At 40.6% G+C, this 15,614-nt stretch overlaps 2 protein-coding genes across 4 annotated transcripts in view; one reads left to right on the forward strand and one right to left on the reverse strand.

The window, feature by feature from the left end:
• Window positions 1-2,495: 2,495 nt before the first annotated feature.
• FYTTD1 (forty-two-three domain containing 1) lies at window positions 2,496-15,254 on the reverse strand. The gene is made up of 7 exons (XM_075509119.1): window positions 15,245-15,254; window positions 11,715-11,846; window positions 8,520-8,665; window positions 5,569-5,630; window positions 4,638-4,712; window positions 3,689-3,815; window positions 2,496-2,591 (listed from the first exon to the last, which is right to left on the reverse strand). The coding sequence occupies exons 1-7, from the start codon at window positions 15,252-15,254 to the stop codon at window positions 2,496-2,498; spliced, it is 648 nt and encodes a 215-aa protein (XP_075365234.1).
• The window catches only part of RUBCN (rubicon autophagy regulator), a 33,773-nt gene continuing 33,382 nt past the window's right edge, over window positions 15,224-15,614 (forward strand). The window contains exon 1 of one of the 3 annotated variants that reach the window (XM_075507089.1): window positions 15,224-15,560. In XM_075507089.1, the coding sequence (XP_075363204.1) occupies window positions 15,253-15,560 (308 nt within the window). In that variant the 5' untranslated portion in view covers window positions 15,224-15,252. Of the gene's footprint in view, window positions 15,593-15,614 lie in introns of all 3 variants that reach the window. The other 2 variants (XM_075507086.1, XM_075507091.1) reach the window with 2 other exon arrangements.

Genomic DNA, 15,614 nt, shown 5'->3' on the forward strand with positions numbered 1-15,614 from the left:
TCAACACCTTCTCAAATATATTTACAGGCAGTATTTTTTTCCTGCACCACCAATTAATAGCAGCGGTTCCACAGCTTATGCAAGCCTCCTGCCAGCATCGCACTGGAAAACACGACCGCAGTCGTTTATCAGGGTGTTCACGCTGATCCTGTAATACAAGGTTTAGATTACAGCGACTTCTCGCTAGCAAGACATGTCACAGCAACATGAAAACCAGTGCTTGGGCTGACAGATTAAGGGATCGGGTACTATAATCACACCAAACCACTAAATTAGACGGTGCTACTGAAAAATACATTAATAGCTGACGCATTTAAATGCAAGTGAGCTTATACAGCACCACTCCAAGAAGTGCTTAATTTTCAGGGTATTAAGCTGGGCAATGAATGCAAGCCCTCTTTAAATTAGGCTGCTTTCTGGTATATTCTTCAGAGCATTTAATAAGAATTTAATCATTAAGAACCCCTTAAAGGATATCAGAAAATTCACATAACCAATACATTGCCCAGGTGGTTATAACAGGAACAAGACAGTATGAAACCTGTAACTTTTTATTTAAAAAAAAAAATTAACAGCTTCAGAATAGATCAAATGTAATAACTTCTCCAAAAAATACCAAAAGGTACAGTGTAAAGCATCTTCTCATTAAATACAAACTAGCATTTTTTGATGCATTGCATCAATGTTTTGCATCCATGTTGATGCAAAAGAATTTTTTTTGTTGCATCCTGGCACATGGAAAATGTATACACTGAAACAGGATGACTGACAACATTTTATCTACTCAAATTCTAACAGTGGGACATTTAAAAAAAAAAATTCCTTCTAGTAATTAAGAAAAAAAACCTTAACACCATTACGTTTAGTTTGCTTCTGCTAAGGTATATTTTTCAGCATTAAAAATAAGGGTTTAAGTACTATATAGCATCAGGATGCACTCTGACTTTAAAACTGCTATACAAACAAAAGCCCTTCTACTGTCAAATGCTCTTCAACGTTGAAGTTCCCGGTAAATGCTAGTTAACTTGGAATTTGAGATAAAAATGCAAGGAAACCAACTCTGTAAGACGTCCAATGTAAATTCTTCAAGAACAATAAAAGGAATTAAACCCACTTCAAACACCATAAACACTTCTGGATGCAGCAACCCAATCATTCTTTTACCTGACTGTACCTAAATCTCATTGCTATAGAACAGTGTTAAATTCATCAGTTCCTGGTCTGGAAGCAATTCTGAACAGGTGCCTCAGTTTTAGGGATCATGTAAATTCAGATTGAGGATGCCCCAGTTGTTACCATCCTGCAGGTTCTGATGCACAAAGCTAAGCTTAAAGCAAGTGACTACATGCTCCTGCTTAATGCCTTACGCACGCTGGCAAACTGAGGGCTTTTGTCCAGCAACATTCCCCAGTTTCAGCCAATTTCAAGATGTCTGACCACTTCTGATCAGCTTCACATCTTACCTCTCTTTGGTATATACAAACAAGTGCCATTAGATTGCTTGCCTCTGGCTACTTGTAAGAGCCAGAGAAAACCCTCTGGGGCAAGGTATACAAGATGAGAATCCTGTGTCTCGGAGGGTAAGAACTCTACCATACCACTGACTTTCTTGTGAACTGTTGTATTTATTCCTATGAAATTATTCAAAAATGTGAAGTTATTGCATTAAGTTTGTGAAAAAAAAAAGACTTACAAAAAGAAATAGAAAGCAAAAGTTTAAGAAAAAATAGGAGACAGACATACTCCATTTACAGAGGAGGATGACGAACTTGAGCTATCTGTAATATAAATTACTCTCATACTGCCTGGGCAGTATTCCTCCAATATGATCTGGACCACTTTTAAGGATAAGAGTAGAATAGTCTCCATCCCAATTACATATTCTGGGTCTCAGCTAACAGCTTTATTTGTGAAAGTGAGGATGCAAAACATTTAGTTTTCAAGAAAGGAAAAAAACTGAACTTCAAAAGCACAAAGAAGTACAACCAATGCTCCCATGAAAAATGCCGCTACATCACTACCAAAGTATTCATGGACTGAGGCTCTGTGCCAAACGGCAGTCCAAAGGAAAGTTCATAGGCAGTCCCTAAAAAACCCTAAAATGGGGTTTGTAATGAAACACTTACACAATCTTTACCATAACAGAGGGGTCAAAGAACAGATACTGAGCACTCCTAGACAAAAACCCCCGACTTTTAAAATTTGTGTTTCTGGTTTGGTTGCAAGATTAACCAAAATCAGTTTGTCATCAGCTGGGCAACAGAATCTTTTCCAACCAGGTGATGGTTCCACTCCAGCGGAGCAGCTTCCCCACTTTCCCCCCCTCAGGGCATCATGTCTTTTACCATTCAAAGTAAAAGTAATAAGATAGATAGCTCTGCCACCATCCTAGCAAGAAGTCTGGAGAATTTCAGTGACGTATGCTGTATTCTTCTGCCCACTTTTATCTCAGTTTCTTAGGTAGGCGGGATCAGTGCTCAAGCCCATCTGTCAGGTTAGCCCACTGTTACAAAACGGCTTCCTTTGTGCTGAGAGAGCGCTGTTCTTTGTTCCTTCAGGATCCCAAAACGTTCGTTCAATGTCATCCCCGTCTGAAAAATAAAGTCATTTCACCACAAATGTAAAAGATGTTCATTTAATCAAAGTAGTGGAGACAAGAATATTTTTTTCCTCATTCTGCATCATCACTTGACTTCTTAATTGCCTCACTTCAATTAAAAAAAAAAAATTAATTTGATTTCATCGTTTCCCGCACCATTTAAAAATCAGATGGGACTATACATCAAGAGCTAGCATTTCTCAGAATTCATTAAGAACACATGGTACACAATTTCAAGACTGAAAGTCTACTCAAAATATCGTAAGTTAAACTGAGGACAGACAGACTGAAAAAGGGAACTTTCACTACACTCATTTCTCCACACAGATTCTATGCAACTTCAACAAATGCAGCATTTTAACCATGTTAATGCAGGTTGCTTTCCAGTCCATCCAGTTGAGGCAGCAGACTGGAGTCCAAAAGTTCAATTAATTTTACAATATAGTAGTAGACTATTTTTGACATACTGCTTATTCATGGAAGGAACAAATCCAGACCGATGCACTGATCCTATGTAGTTTTCTACAGCTGGCAGTAAGGAGCTGATTACAAGAACAGCATCTAACTCCGTCACCCTGTAAGAATTCCTTCAATGACAGCACTAAGATTCCTGCACTACCTCCCCTGTCTTCATGAAACTTGTGAAAAATTGCTCATCTTTCAAGCCTTTATGTCATCACATTTGATTTTTTTTTTTTCCTAGATGCATAGCAAAAGTTGCCTTATAAATTCAGCTGTCAGGGTTCCATGCAGGTTACACAACTGAAAGAAGCTCATCCCTGAATTACGCACACTTGCTGATTCAAGCACAGCAGAAACACCAGAAGGCTTTTAGAAATGTTCAACAATTTAAATCCCATTTAAAGCATGTGGGCACGCAAGACATGAACTAGAGGAACAGGAACAGTGAGTTTAGTTACTTGCTTGATGTTACATAGCAAGTTAGTGGAAGAACTGGAAGTGGAAACAAGAAGTAGTAACTAGTTCCCTCTTTCTGTCACTAGTGAGTCTAGGAAGAAAGTGCCTGGATCACTGGCTTTTATCTGTCCTCAAACTACTTCCACAGTTAAGGAAGGAAACTGCATTTACCTGTTTTCCAACACTATTAATATCAAACTGCAATGGAACCCCTTTGGGAATCTTCTTCTCTTCAGATTGGTCCCTCTTCATCAGAAATGGTGGCACAGGAGTACAAGTTAATCGTAATTTCTGGGAACTGTGAAAGAAGCATGTTACAAAGGACACAGTGAATATGTGTTTTATGCAATAAAGCCTTAATGCTGATAGAGGTATGGATTTTTCATCAAGCCATTTGATCAGGCTGCCTGAATAGCTGGAAGGCACAAATTCAAGAAGGTAAAAGTCAGGCAAACCATAAAAGGGTAGCATTTGTTATTGTTACCAGACAGCAAGTGTCCCGACAGGAAGCAATCTTATCTTTTATCTCTCGATCCTACTAACAAATGCATAATTTACAGTTAATTATTCCCATAAATACAAAAAATTAAAATTGGTACAGTATTCCTTACAGATAAAATGCTACTAATGAAAAAAGCTACTCGAGATTTTTAAAATAAAACACCTCATGAAACAACAGTACCATCAACTTCTGAAAGACAAATACAGCAATGTGTTCTTAAAGCACAACTCTAGCAGCATCTTTATGAATCACGGAGGAACTAATACCATCACTCATCAACTAGATGCTAATTCATTTTCCTTCAGAGAGGGGAGGAAAACAGCTGCAATACAGTCTGATTTGGAAGAGGCAGACAAGGTGGAAGTCTACCAGCCCACAACTCTTCAATTCCATAGACCACATCAAGCTCCTAACTGGGAGATGCCTTGAGAAATCCAGCTGTGATATTATTCAAACACAGCTAAGAAACACTCAGAAAGGGGCCAGATTTAAAAGTCTTCACAAGAAGCTGTAAACTTGAGGTCATCTGAAATAATATCTGCAAGAAACTCACTAAATGGATCAGAACAGTGATTTCAGCTATATTAAGAACATTTCAGAACTTTTTTGAAAACTCACATTGGGGTTATGATTGCTCCTGGGTTGTCAATGGATACAGTCAGAATCCCTCCACTCGTGGTAGAAGTTCGCCATCTAGTTCAAAAACACAGAAATCACTTACAAAACGTTGCAGAAATTTCAGTCAGAGTATCTTTAAATATGTGTCCAAAACACTGGCTAGTAAAGAATGTACAAGCTTTCAGAATGTAGGCCAGTATGAAGACCACATGCAGTCAAACATTCTACAAGGAGCTTGGCCATTGAGTCTTGTATCTTTTACATTATCTAAACCTATTCAGGTGAGCACTAGATCACATGCTGGCAAGGTGTGCAAGAACTACAGCACTGACCGAATCGTTCACTTTTTAGAAACATTGTTTCCTTGCCACAGATGGGGCCAAAACGGTCCTCACAGCAAATCAAAGAGGTGACAGACTGCAGGTCTGTGGCATACGCTATTTACTCAGCCTGTTGTGTTACCAACAAACAAGCTGCGAAGCACCTAGCAGGCACAGAATGATATGGGAAGAATACGTGGGGGGAGAGCTGAGTGTCTACCTTGTGATCTGCCTTGCTTATGTCCAAATTGCTTCATAGGCTTATATGTATATTAAATAAAACGGAAATTACATCAAGAGCTCAGGAGAACATTGACATTTGAGTTTTTCTTCCTGTCTATGCAGTATTCATGAGTGGTAGAGATTAGTCTGATCCTCTGAAGCTACCACCTTCCCCCTCATTTCTGCAAGCGTCTTATGCAAACAAACTCCTCCTGGTTAAATTAGAAGATAATTTAGGAAGTAACTGAGAACAGGGAGAGGATCACTGTCACTCAGTTGATATGCCTACAGGAGAAAAAAGCCCATTCAATTATCATAGCCAGGAAGTCAGAACCAAAACGAGAATCATACAAGTAACCAAAATGAAGTTTTCTAAATTAAATACTTACTGACGAGTTCTCTTTACTGTCTGATTATCAAGATCATCTGTTGACTGCACTTGGGCCTGCACCTGAAAACACATCAATACAGACACTGGATTTGAATACTGTTTCAGTTCCTGGAAATACAGCAGTTCAAGAATAGAAGTTCAAAGCTGTTTGTACACTCTGCACAAAACAGGGCTGTACTTTCAGAGGGACTTCTAAGATAACTATCCTATTACCGTTGTAAGACGTTGGAAAGACATTACTTTAAGAACACAAAATGATTTAAACAAAATTGTCAATGACAGTAACTTAACCAATAAAGAGATGGAAACATTTTTGAGGACTATGTTAGCAAACATACACTTTACCAAGATACACCAAAATGCTACCAGGCCAGAAACAAAAACCTGGCTAGTTCCTAATCTGATCAATGTTAACATATATAATATCCAGTATGCCACTAAGTCCCACTCCTGTTTTAAAGGACTTTGGTTTTGCTTTTCTTCCTCCTGATCCTGTCTGTAATTCCGTAATCCATGCAGATGGAAGACAGCAGCTACCTACAAGTCACAACGATGGCAGATGTAGAATGAAGGCACAAATGAGAAGAGAGACCACCGCTACCGTTCACTGCACACTCTCTACTCTCTTGATCTTACTCAAAATAACTAAAAAATCCTTAACTAAAATAATAACTTAGATAACTAAAATAAATAACCCCAAAATAACTAAAAAAAACCCAACCAAACAAAAAAAACCCCACACCTCCAAAAAAACATAATCAGATTCTAAAACATGTTTCTGGTCTATCCTTCACCCGAGGCAACTTTGAAAGCTGCACAGTGCTTTCTAACATTTACTTTTAAAAGGAAAAATGAATACCTTGCAACTACCCTCAAACACTCTGACAAGTTCCATGCCCCTCTGAACAGTCCAGCTACCCTGGAACAGGAAGCAAGACTCAATGGATTACAGTAACTGAAGAGGACAAGTATGTTTCCCTAGAACCACCCATGCCTATTTCCCAGTCCACCTCAAGTTTCTACTCAGATCTGATACTCAAAGTCAATTCATTAATATCAGTGTTATAGGTTAGCTTAGAACCTGTGGGCACAATTTTGCTGTTGTTTTCAGTAATTTTTATTACCTTCAGGCCCCTTCTAAACAGGAAAGTTGCTTGACGAGTGTCTTTTTGCTGATTTAGTTTGTTTCCAATTCTGGCAAAAGTGGACGGCATGTTATTCCTGTAATATTTAATAAAATATGGTTATCAAAGGCTCCACAGGTAACATCTTAGAGAGACCACTATGAAAGTCAGGAAACTACCAATACATCCCTAAGGACATCTGCAATGCTGCCTCTTTGAGGCTGAACATTTCAGTTGCAATAAGCTTCTCATCTACTAGGAACAAAACACATTATTCATAAATGGAGAAATCACTTCTGTTACATAGAAGCCTAGCACTCCTATGTCACAGGACAGCATGGTTATTAATTCTGCTTTTTACTTTGCTCAGTATCCTCCAGCACTTTAAGCACTGCTGATTAGGTGAAAAAAAGGAGCAGTCTTGATATGTATAAAGAAAGTTTGTTTACAGTTTCCACAATAGATTCACATCGTGAAAATTTTCATCATGGAAACCAGTTAAGATGCAGTTCATAACAGGCATGTTAATTCCAGCACAAGTAAAACATGCAATAGCTTCCATGAAACTGAAGATGGCACCAGCTTCCACAAAGGCATTTTATTTAGAAAGTTCACTAACCCATGGTTGTCACTTCAAAGCTACAAAAATCCACATGTTGGCTGTTTCCATATAGGCTGCCTATGATTTAAATATCAGGTGCTCACGAACAGAGGTACTTCCTGTGTGCTCTACACAGTAATAAATATCTGGCTTTGTTTCAAGACCATGTTGGTCCTATGCTCAGCTTCCAGATTTGGAGCACTTCGTACACACAACAGTCTTGACCGTATTACCACTGCCAGTACCTACCGTCTTCTCTTGGACTTAGTCCTGTCAAACAAGACTCACTATGGAAAGTTCTCAAGAAGAGTTTAGAAAGCAGACTTGGTATTTTACCTTCTGTTTAGCAAGGTAGGCCTCCTGAGGGCTGGAGCTTGTTTTCTCTGCATTTCAGATTGTCTCTGCAGGTTTGTTTTCTTTTTCAAAACTGGATAATTCCGCTGTGTATTCTTAAAAAACAGTAAATATATATAGCATATATGTATACTGTATACACACACTTTTCCTTCAATTTCCATTTACAAACTGCATCTGGAATACATTTGGCTTTGCCTACCTTTCACGGTCTAGTATAATTTGAAAATACCTTCTACACTTTCATGAATTCTATATTCCGTCATTACCAGGCAAACCCCCCCCAAAATAGCAGAGCGTAGCAGTTACTTTTTGATTACTGTATCTCCCTAAGCTGACAAAATGCATGCTCAACATGCCTTTAAAATTACTCTTCACAAATCCAAAAGCGGTCCCTGATCTACAACACTGAATGAGATGGAGCAGGCAACAATACACTGGAGGAGTGCAGAAGGGGGAACCTACTGATGGAGTTAAGTATTTTGCAAAAACTTCCATTTTTTGTAACAGGCACATGCTTAACACCTGCATTTCGGCTGAATCATTGGTTTGTAACAAAGTAATGCAAAGACAAGAAATCCTAATAAGTGAGCTTTTCCTGTAAAAATACCGTAACTACCTCCATACTTGCACAGCATATACTTCTGTACTTCAATTTTCATGACTTGCAACCCAATTAGGTGTTAAAAAACTTTCAAACCTAGTCATTAACCACCTCACTCAAATCAAACAAGAACTCAACTAATGCATCCCCAATTTAATAAAAGGTTGTACCAGTGTCTCCATGTTATATTTCAGTAGCACTGTTCTGAAGCCATTATGTTTCATTTTTTTAATCTGTTCTTACATGAACCACTGGAATTGCATTACCTTCTCGCTAAGTGGCTGTCTGTTCAGAGGACTAATTCCTTTGTGTGAACCCATTGCTTTCTTGGCTGCCAAGCCAGTTATAACTCCGTAAGAACGCTTCTTCCCTGCTATCTTCTTTCTGCGTCCCAAACGATTTTTACCATAACCTGCAACAAGCATGAAGAGTTCAACAATTCTTATTGAAAGAAAAAGCTTACTGCTTTAAGATACTATGCAGGCACCACAACTTATTTGGCTGCATGCTTCAAGCCTTACAGCAGAAGCTATCACTACACTTGAAGACAATTTGGTCATTCAGTTATTTTAGCAGGTCTGCCCCAAGCCCTAGCACAAGAATAATCAGCTTCTCATATAGATCACAGTTTTGCTCTACTTCATGGCATTCATTTCTGTTGAAAATTTGTTATTTGACATGTCTACAGGGACAACTTAAGAGTCATTCTGGCATAGAAAACTACCAAAATACTCTGAAATGGACCTTCATCAAGTGCTGAATAATACAAAACCAAACCAAACAAAAAAAACCAAACGACCAGCTCCCCACCCATTCAGCAAACTTTAAATTACCAGTTTAATTTAAAGAAAAGAACAGAAAAAAAAGCAACTACAAAGCTTATTTATTTAGATCAGTGGTTCCTAAGGCATGACTTAAGAAAAAAAGAATATAGCAATTGCCCACAAAACCATATTAAACAGCATATGAATTACATCACATTTAAAGTGTTTTCAATTAGAAGTCTGCATGGCAGTCTGGACGAAACGGAGAATTGAAAGCAGCCTTTGAATACAAAAGGCTTGTAAGTCTGAGGTCTGTAGTATAAACATCTGAAATCTCCAGTTACAAGGGTTTGGTTAACCCTGTATAGAGCCATTTTTTCACACTGTGAATACAGACCATGCTTCAGTTTTATCCCCAAGTACCATCCTCTTTAGAACCTCAGACTGCAAGACAAATTTAAGACTAAGGAGTCAGGTCTACAGCAACAGACACATCTAGCTTTGACAAATCTGACTTCATAGCATCAATAATAAACTTGTGCTTCTTCATGAGACAGGAGCCATTGCATGAGGCAAGGCATCGATCAGAACCCAGCTAAGAGAAATTTGCCATGGAGAAACTGCTGTGTACCCACATATTGTGGATGGTTAGCAAATGCTCTTCTTTTCAAATAGAAAAGCTGAGAAACAGGGTTACTTAGGCTGAAAGGGACCTCACGAGCTCTCTGGACCAACCTCTGCTCAAATAAATGGCAACCTCAAAGTCAGCTCAGGCTGCACTGGGTTTTGTGCAGTTGCATTCTGTGTATCACCAAGGACAACTTCTATTGAAATGAACAGTGTTCTTCTCTCTGTTTCTCCCCCCAAAAGCTGAAAAGAGTCCCAGCTCAAGTTCCTCGCTTCTTTCCAGAGAGTTTGGCAGCCACTTCCAAAACCACAAAGAGTCGAATGCTGTTGATCATTTGTGGTTTCTTAGCTGTCCACAAACAACAGAGGATTTGCTACTTATCAGAATAACTTCAATGGCAACGGAGCAGCAATAAACTATTGGTCATAAGCTACTAATAACTAGAATGCTCAGAAGAACTATTTAATGATACCTTCTGCTCAAAAAACAATATAAAAGAGGTTTGCTTTCAATGGGAGAAAGTGTGTGGAGCTGTACAAGAGGGAGCAGTTAAAGCTATTCACAACGTTTCGACATGTCATGAATGTGGAAATTTTGGGGGGGGGAAAAAAAAAAGTTTGCTTTTTCCTAGAACAAGGGCAGGCAAGGAGGGATGGTTCCAATAGAGAAAAGTAACTGCCAAGACAGTTGTATTTAGAGTTTTATATTCACAGCTCAAGTTCCTCCTAAAATTCTAAATTCTAATACTTGCTTCTTTTGAGCCCTTTGGATCATAAACAATTGCATTTGACAACTGCAGTCATAAATAGAAGCCTACATGTTTGATGATCTACAAATTAAATTCACTTACTCTTTCACCTACACAAATACTCTTACACTTGGGCTGACTGATGTAAGATATTTTCCTGCACTGTCACCAATTTACTAAAGATGCACGAGTTAAGTAACACTGCTATGTTGGCCTGTATAAAAAGCAAAACTCCTCTGAGCCCTGCACAACACGACATTCCACTGATCCCCAAAGACATTTGTGTCTAAGATGCTAACTATGAGCTGCTCCTACAACAAATATCAAGCAATGACGAAGATAAATGGGATCACTGTGAATACACCAGACAGATGTGTATTTGTTTTAAATGAATGCTACTAAACAAGAAACTGCATGTATTAACTTAAACACTTCATTAGCTTGGATTGAGGTGGTAAGCTTTCTGATTACACAGTATTTTCCCATATTTTGATAATCCAGTGCTAAAAAGGTACTTTTCAAAATTAAACAAGCAAAACCAGTCTACACTTCAAGCAGGTACTGGACTAAAACCTGGGAATCATTTTAGAATATGACTCCTGTTTATCAAAAAAACCCCTGACAGTTACTCAGGGAATCTACGGTAAAGCTGTTATTGTGCACTTTTCCTCTCTTTACTCCCTGCCTATATGATTTTTTTCCCACTTTTGTATTGCACTGTGAAAACATTGGCTTAAGAAGGTTGACATAGTGCTTCCTTTGCATCCCAAGATCTTAACAAGAAAAGCCGACTCGACACTCTGCACTATCCATTTATAAATCCCAGAGACCGCATTACAGTCTGCAGTAACAGCTATTTTGGAGAGGCCTACTAGGAGAATTCTACCTAGCAAATATAAATATGCTGGCTCTTTTGCACAAAGCTCTGAGCTGTGGCAAGGCCTCCACATTTCCTAATGTACAGGCTTTGGCATAAGTACTCTTTCTATCCATCTCTGAGAAGGGACAAAGTATCAACACAACTTCCAAAATTAAAATAAATTTTAAAAAACAGGAAGAAAGGCAATCCTTCCTTGAGTCAAACAGAGTCCATCAAGCACCTCAGCTCCTGTTGGCCAAACACATCAATGACTTTCTCACACTGAACGAGAAACAAAACCAAACGTAAACGGATCACAAAGAACTGAATTATAATCAAAACTGCATATGACACTATGTGAAAGAAACCTGAATTGACCATGTCAATTCATACATTTTCATTAGGTTACATTTCAGCTCAAAAAAAATATTGCACAATCCACATTATGTTTGACATACACACCTTTCTGCTGTGGGATTCCCCACTTGGAGCCTGGTGTCCTGAACTGTCGAGTTCGATTCTGCTGAAGCCCTCTTTTCATTTTGGGGGAATATTGTTTTCTCTCTTCTTTCTTGTTCAGTTTAATTATATCATCTGTAAGCAGAAAATAAAAAAGAAAGATTTGACACATTGCAGACATATTCTAGTTCTGAAGAAAAAACCCTAGCAGGTTGGACTCATGGGAAACAGACCAGTTAATCTTGCAAAGCCAGCACATACAAGCTAAGGTTCCAGAAATATCTCTATAAAATATCCAGTCCCTATTAGTCTTACAGTACTTCCTTTATAATATAATGCCCTCGCAAAAGAGAAGCAGTTGCATACATCCAGAACATCCAAAAGACCTGAAAGATCGTGGCATGCCGCCCAGCATGAAATTTGAAATTGAATGACTACATTAGTTTTTGTATACCGTTAAAGAGAAGGTAATCCCAGCACCAACAGACTTTGCAGATTCCAGACAAAATGTCACTTCTAGCCTTCGTTCTTTCATCCTAAATTACTTAAGAAAAATCACACAGAAAGAACTCAGCCTATCAGTAATCTTCATGTGTTCACTGAGGTTGAGATGATAGGAAAAAAGCAAGCAAGACTTCTCTCCCCAGGTATCTGCAATCCAAAGCAATCACCTTACCTGTTGTCCAGGGAAACAATGTTTAACAAATTATTAATCGGTTTAAGAATAAGTTTAAGCTAATAAACTGATGAAAAGTGAACAGCAGGTTTGTCAAGTGCAAATCGTGCCGCACCACTTTGATTTCCTTCACTGATCTGGTAGCTGGCTCAGGAGATAAGAGTAAAGCAACAGATGTGGATGCTTTTATTTGACTGTTGGCTTGTTTACAAAAACACCATAAAGGAAGATGTTAAATTATATTTATTGCATCTAGATCAGGAGAGCACAGCTGATAAAAACGTTATGTTTTAACGGGGAGCTACCACAAACATGTGGACATCCTTTTTTGAGTCTGAGAGAGATGGGAATGGGGTTACTGTGTTTAACAGAGTTCAAATGGACTCGGATGGGGTAGAACTGAGAAAACAGCACAAAAAAAATTAAGAAAAAACTCACAACATATTGTTATCCAATATTTTGTATCCTGCTGAAGCAAAGCTAAGAGAAAATCAGCTTACTTTGCTGCAAAAATGATAGATTTTTTTTCCCTGAATATTCAATCGGGATAAGGAATACTGGTACATGTCACTCAGGGTTTGATTCCTCTAGAACCTTCTTTACCAAAGGGATCATCCCTAGAGCGAGGATTCCCAAACTGTCCTTTTTATATGACAAAGAAAACCAAAGCCACTTCAAAATGGTATACAGCTCCAAAATAGCAGAAACGATCACTGCCAACAGCAGTACTCAATCAGGAGCATTATTTCAACTTAGCACCACTAATAAAGTGATGTTCAACAAAAACTGAAACTCCCAAAACTGTTAGAGCAGAATATGTAATTCTGCATAATGGCTGCTTCCATTCCTATGTACCAGCTATACAAAACCACCACATTCAGAGAGCACGGCTCCTTGCTTCACAGTTCATCTGCTCCATCTTAAATCCCATTTTTGCAAGTTAGCTGTTGCTGCACACAGGGTTACAAGTTTTTAAACAAAAGAACTTAAGTTTCAGCTATTCTCTTATTTGGGGAAATGAAGGATATCTGGGACTTCATGCATTTGTTAGCCGAGACACACTGAAGCGTTCTCCTATCTTGCCCGAGATCAGAGATGAAACCTACAGCTAGAATAGCAGAATAATCTGGGAACGTTATCGAGTTGGAAGCTTAGCTTCAGATGAGTTGCAGATAACACACTAGCAACAAAAACAGGTGTCCGGGTTTCGGTTTAATCTTTATTACTACATGAGAAAATATTCAACATTAAGATCTAGATCTTAAGATTTCCTAGATTAATGTTGTCCCAATTTTTTTGATATCACAACAAATGTGGGATCACATCTTATCTTTGTTTACACCAGACCACACAACTTTGACTTGGGGACAGCAGACGTGGATGACACTGTTCTCATGCAAGTTACCCTTGCAAAGAAACAAGTTAAGGGACACACCCACTCACAACAGCTTCTTAAACAAAACGTCACCATGACACCACGATACTCCTTTGCAATTCGCTATTAGTCAATGTCCAGGACATGTAGTCATGGGTAAGTGAAAGGTTAATTTGGTCAAGTCAGAAACATTAGAATATATGGAAATAGAACTAGCCACTCAGAATCAATAACTCCGTTAATCTTGGTAACATTGGAAACAAAGATTCAGTGTGCTATACTGTAAGTGAAAATAGATTTATATGAATGCTGTAATGCTACTCCACGTTCAGACAAACTCTAAACATCATTTCACAAATTATCTCCATTGCCAAAACACAGAACTCCACTGGATCATTTACAGACGAAAAAATTGTACAAATCCTCTTATTTTAAGGTGGTCCACAAAGGCCATGTCTACCATTAACATTCTAATTCAAATCGTGATTTCACTTTTTGAAGCAAGTCTCCTGATAGTACCTATCTACCATGCTCTGGTGGTGTCATGGAGCAGTCTTGGAGCATATCAAACCAATTTTTCTAGATAAAACTAAACTGGAAGATGCACTCCAGGAAAGCACCAAATGTGTCCCCAACTGTTAAGGGGACTTAGCACATAGGACCAGAACAGAACTACTCTAAGATACCTCTTTGAAATATATATAGTGTGGACATATGGTTCTCAGATACACTCGAGAGACACAGCCCTGCAGATCTGTAATAAGGCTGAGCAACTTCCTAACACACACAACCAATGGGAGGACAGGGGAGAAAGGGGTGGATTGTCACAGGAAACTACGTGGTAGAGACAACATCACGCTTGATCTGACTGGTAAAGTACTGCAGAGGAGTTACGAAGGAGACTTGCCATTACCAACTTCCAAACCTGGGAAGAAAAAAAGGCAAGGCCGGCTGAGCAGCAACCTAACCACCCCCGCCCCTGCAATTACGAGCCCTGGGACGCTCCCCCAGGGCCACCCAGCAAAGGGCCCGGTCACCGCGGTGCCAAACCGCACGCAGCGCCCCGGTTTTCGGCCTGCTCCGGACACACAGATGGAACAAAGGGGACTCACCCCGCTGAACCCGGCTCCTCCCTAGCTAGGGGCAGCGACCCCCCGGGCCCACACCTCTGGGAGCCCTGCTGCTCCCGAGGATACAGCCAGGCCTCGCCTTGCCTCCCCTCCCCACCACAACGGGCTCACAGGCCCCCGAAGCCTGCCTCGCATTCCGCCCCCCGCCGCGGTCTAGATGTGGTAGGGTCCTGTCCCCCCCCCCCGCCCAACTTGGCACAGGCCGCATCCCTACGCCCCCCGTTGGTTCCGACCGCGCCGGTGCCCGGCAAAGCCCTTTGGTTCGGTCCTCCCCCCCGGCCCTAGCGCTTGGTTCAGCCCGCGCCCCTCCAGTCTCTCCCCCACAGCGGCGGGCCCGAGGCGCTCTCCTCACCGAGGGACATGTCGATCTTCTCCAGGCTGTCGCTGCTGCCGTTCCGGGCCCCCGCCGCAGCCGAGGAGCCCGAAAGCGGCGCCGCAGCCCCGAACCCGCTCATGGCTGCCCGCAGGACCACCGCCGCCTCCCCTCACCGCCACAGCCGACGGCCAGCGGGCTGCACGCATGCGCAGGGTGCGGCCGCGCATGCACCGCAGCCCTCCCCCTCGGGGAGCTCACGCATGCGCAGTAACCTCTTTTGGCCCTGGAAGCAGGCGCCTGCGCCCAGGAGAGGAGCTGCCTCCCCCTCTTCCACCCTCCCGCTCGGGAACTGGTGCGTCGCCCCCTGCCGGCCGGGAGGAGCAGGTACAGCGGGGGGGGGTGTCCG

The sequence above is a fragment of the Mycteria americana genome, chromosome 7 (assembly GCF_035582795.1).
Source record: "Mycteria americana isolate JAX WOST 10 ecotype Jacksonville Zoo and Gardens chromosome 7, USCA_MyAme_1.0, whole genome shotgun sequence".
Taxonomy (NCBI): domain Eukaryota; kingdom Metazoa; phylum Chordata; class Aves; order Ciconiiformes; family Ciconiidae; genus Mycteria; species Mycteria americana.

Coding starts and splice junctions, on each gene's coding strand:
- FYTTD1 (XM_075509119.1), bottom strand. Junction 5,631..8,519: donor GACAGCCACTTAGCGAGAAG/GTAATGCAATTC, acceptor ATGTGTTTTCAG/GTGCAGGCCCAAGTGCAGTC. Junction 3,816..4,637: donor GGAGCAATCATAACCCCAAT/GTGAGTTTTCAA, acceptor CTTCTTTCACAG/TTCCCAGAAATTACGATTAA.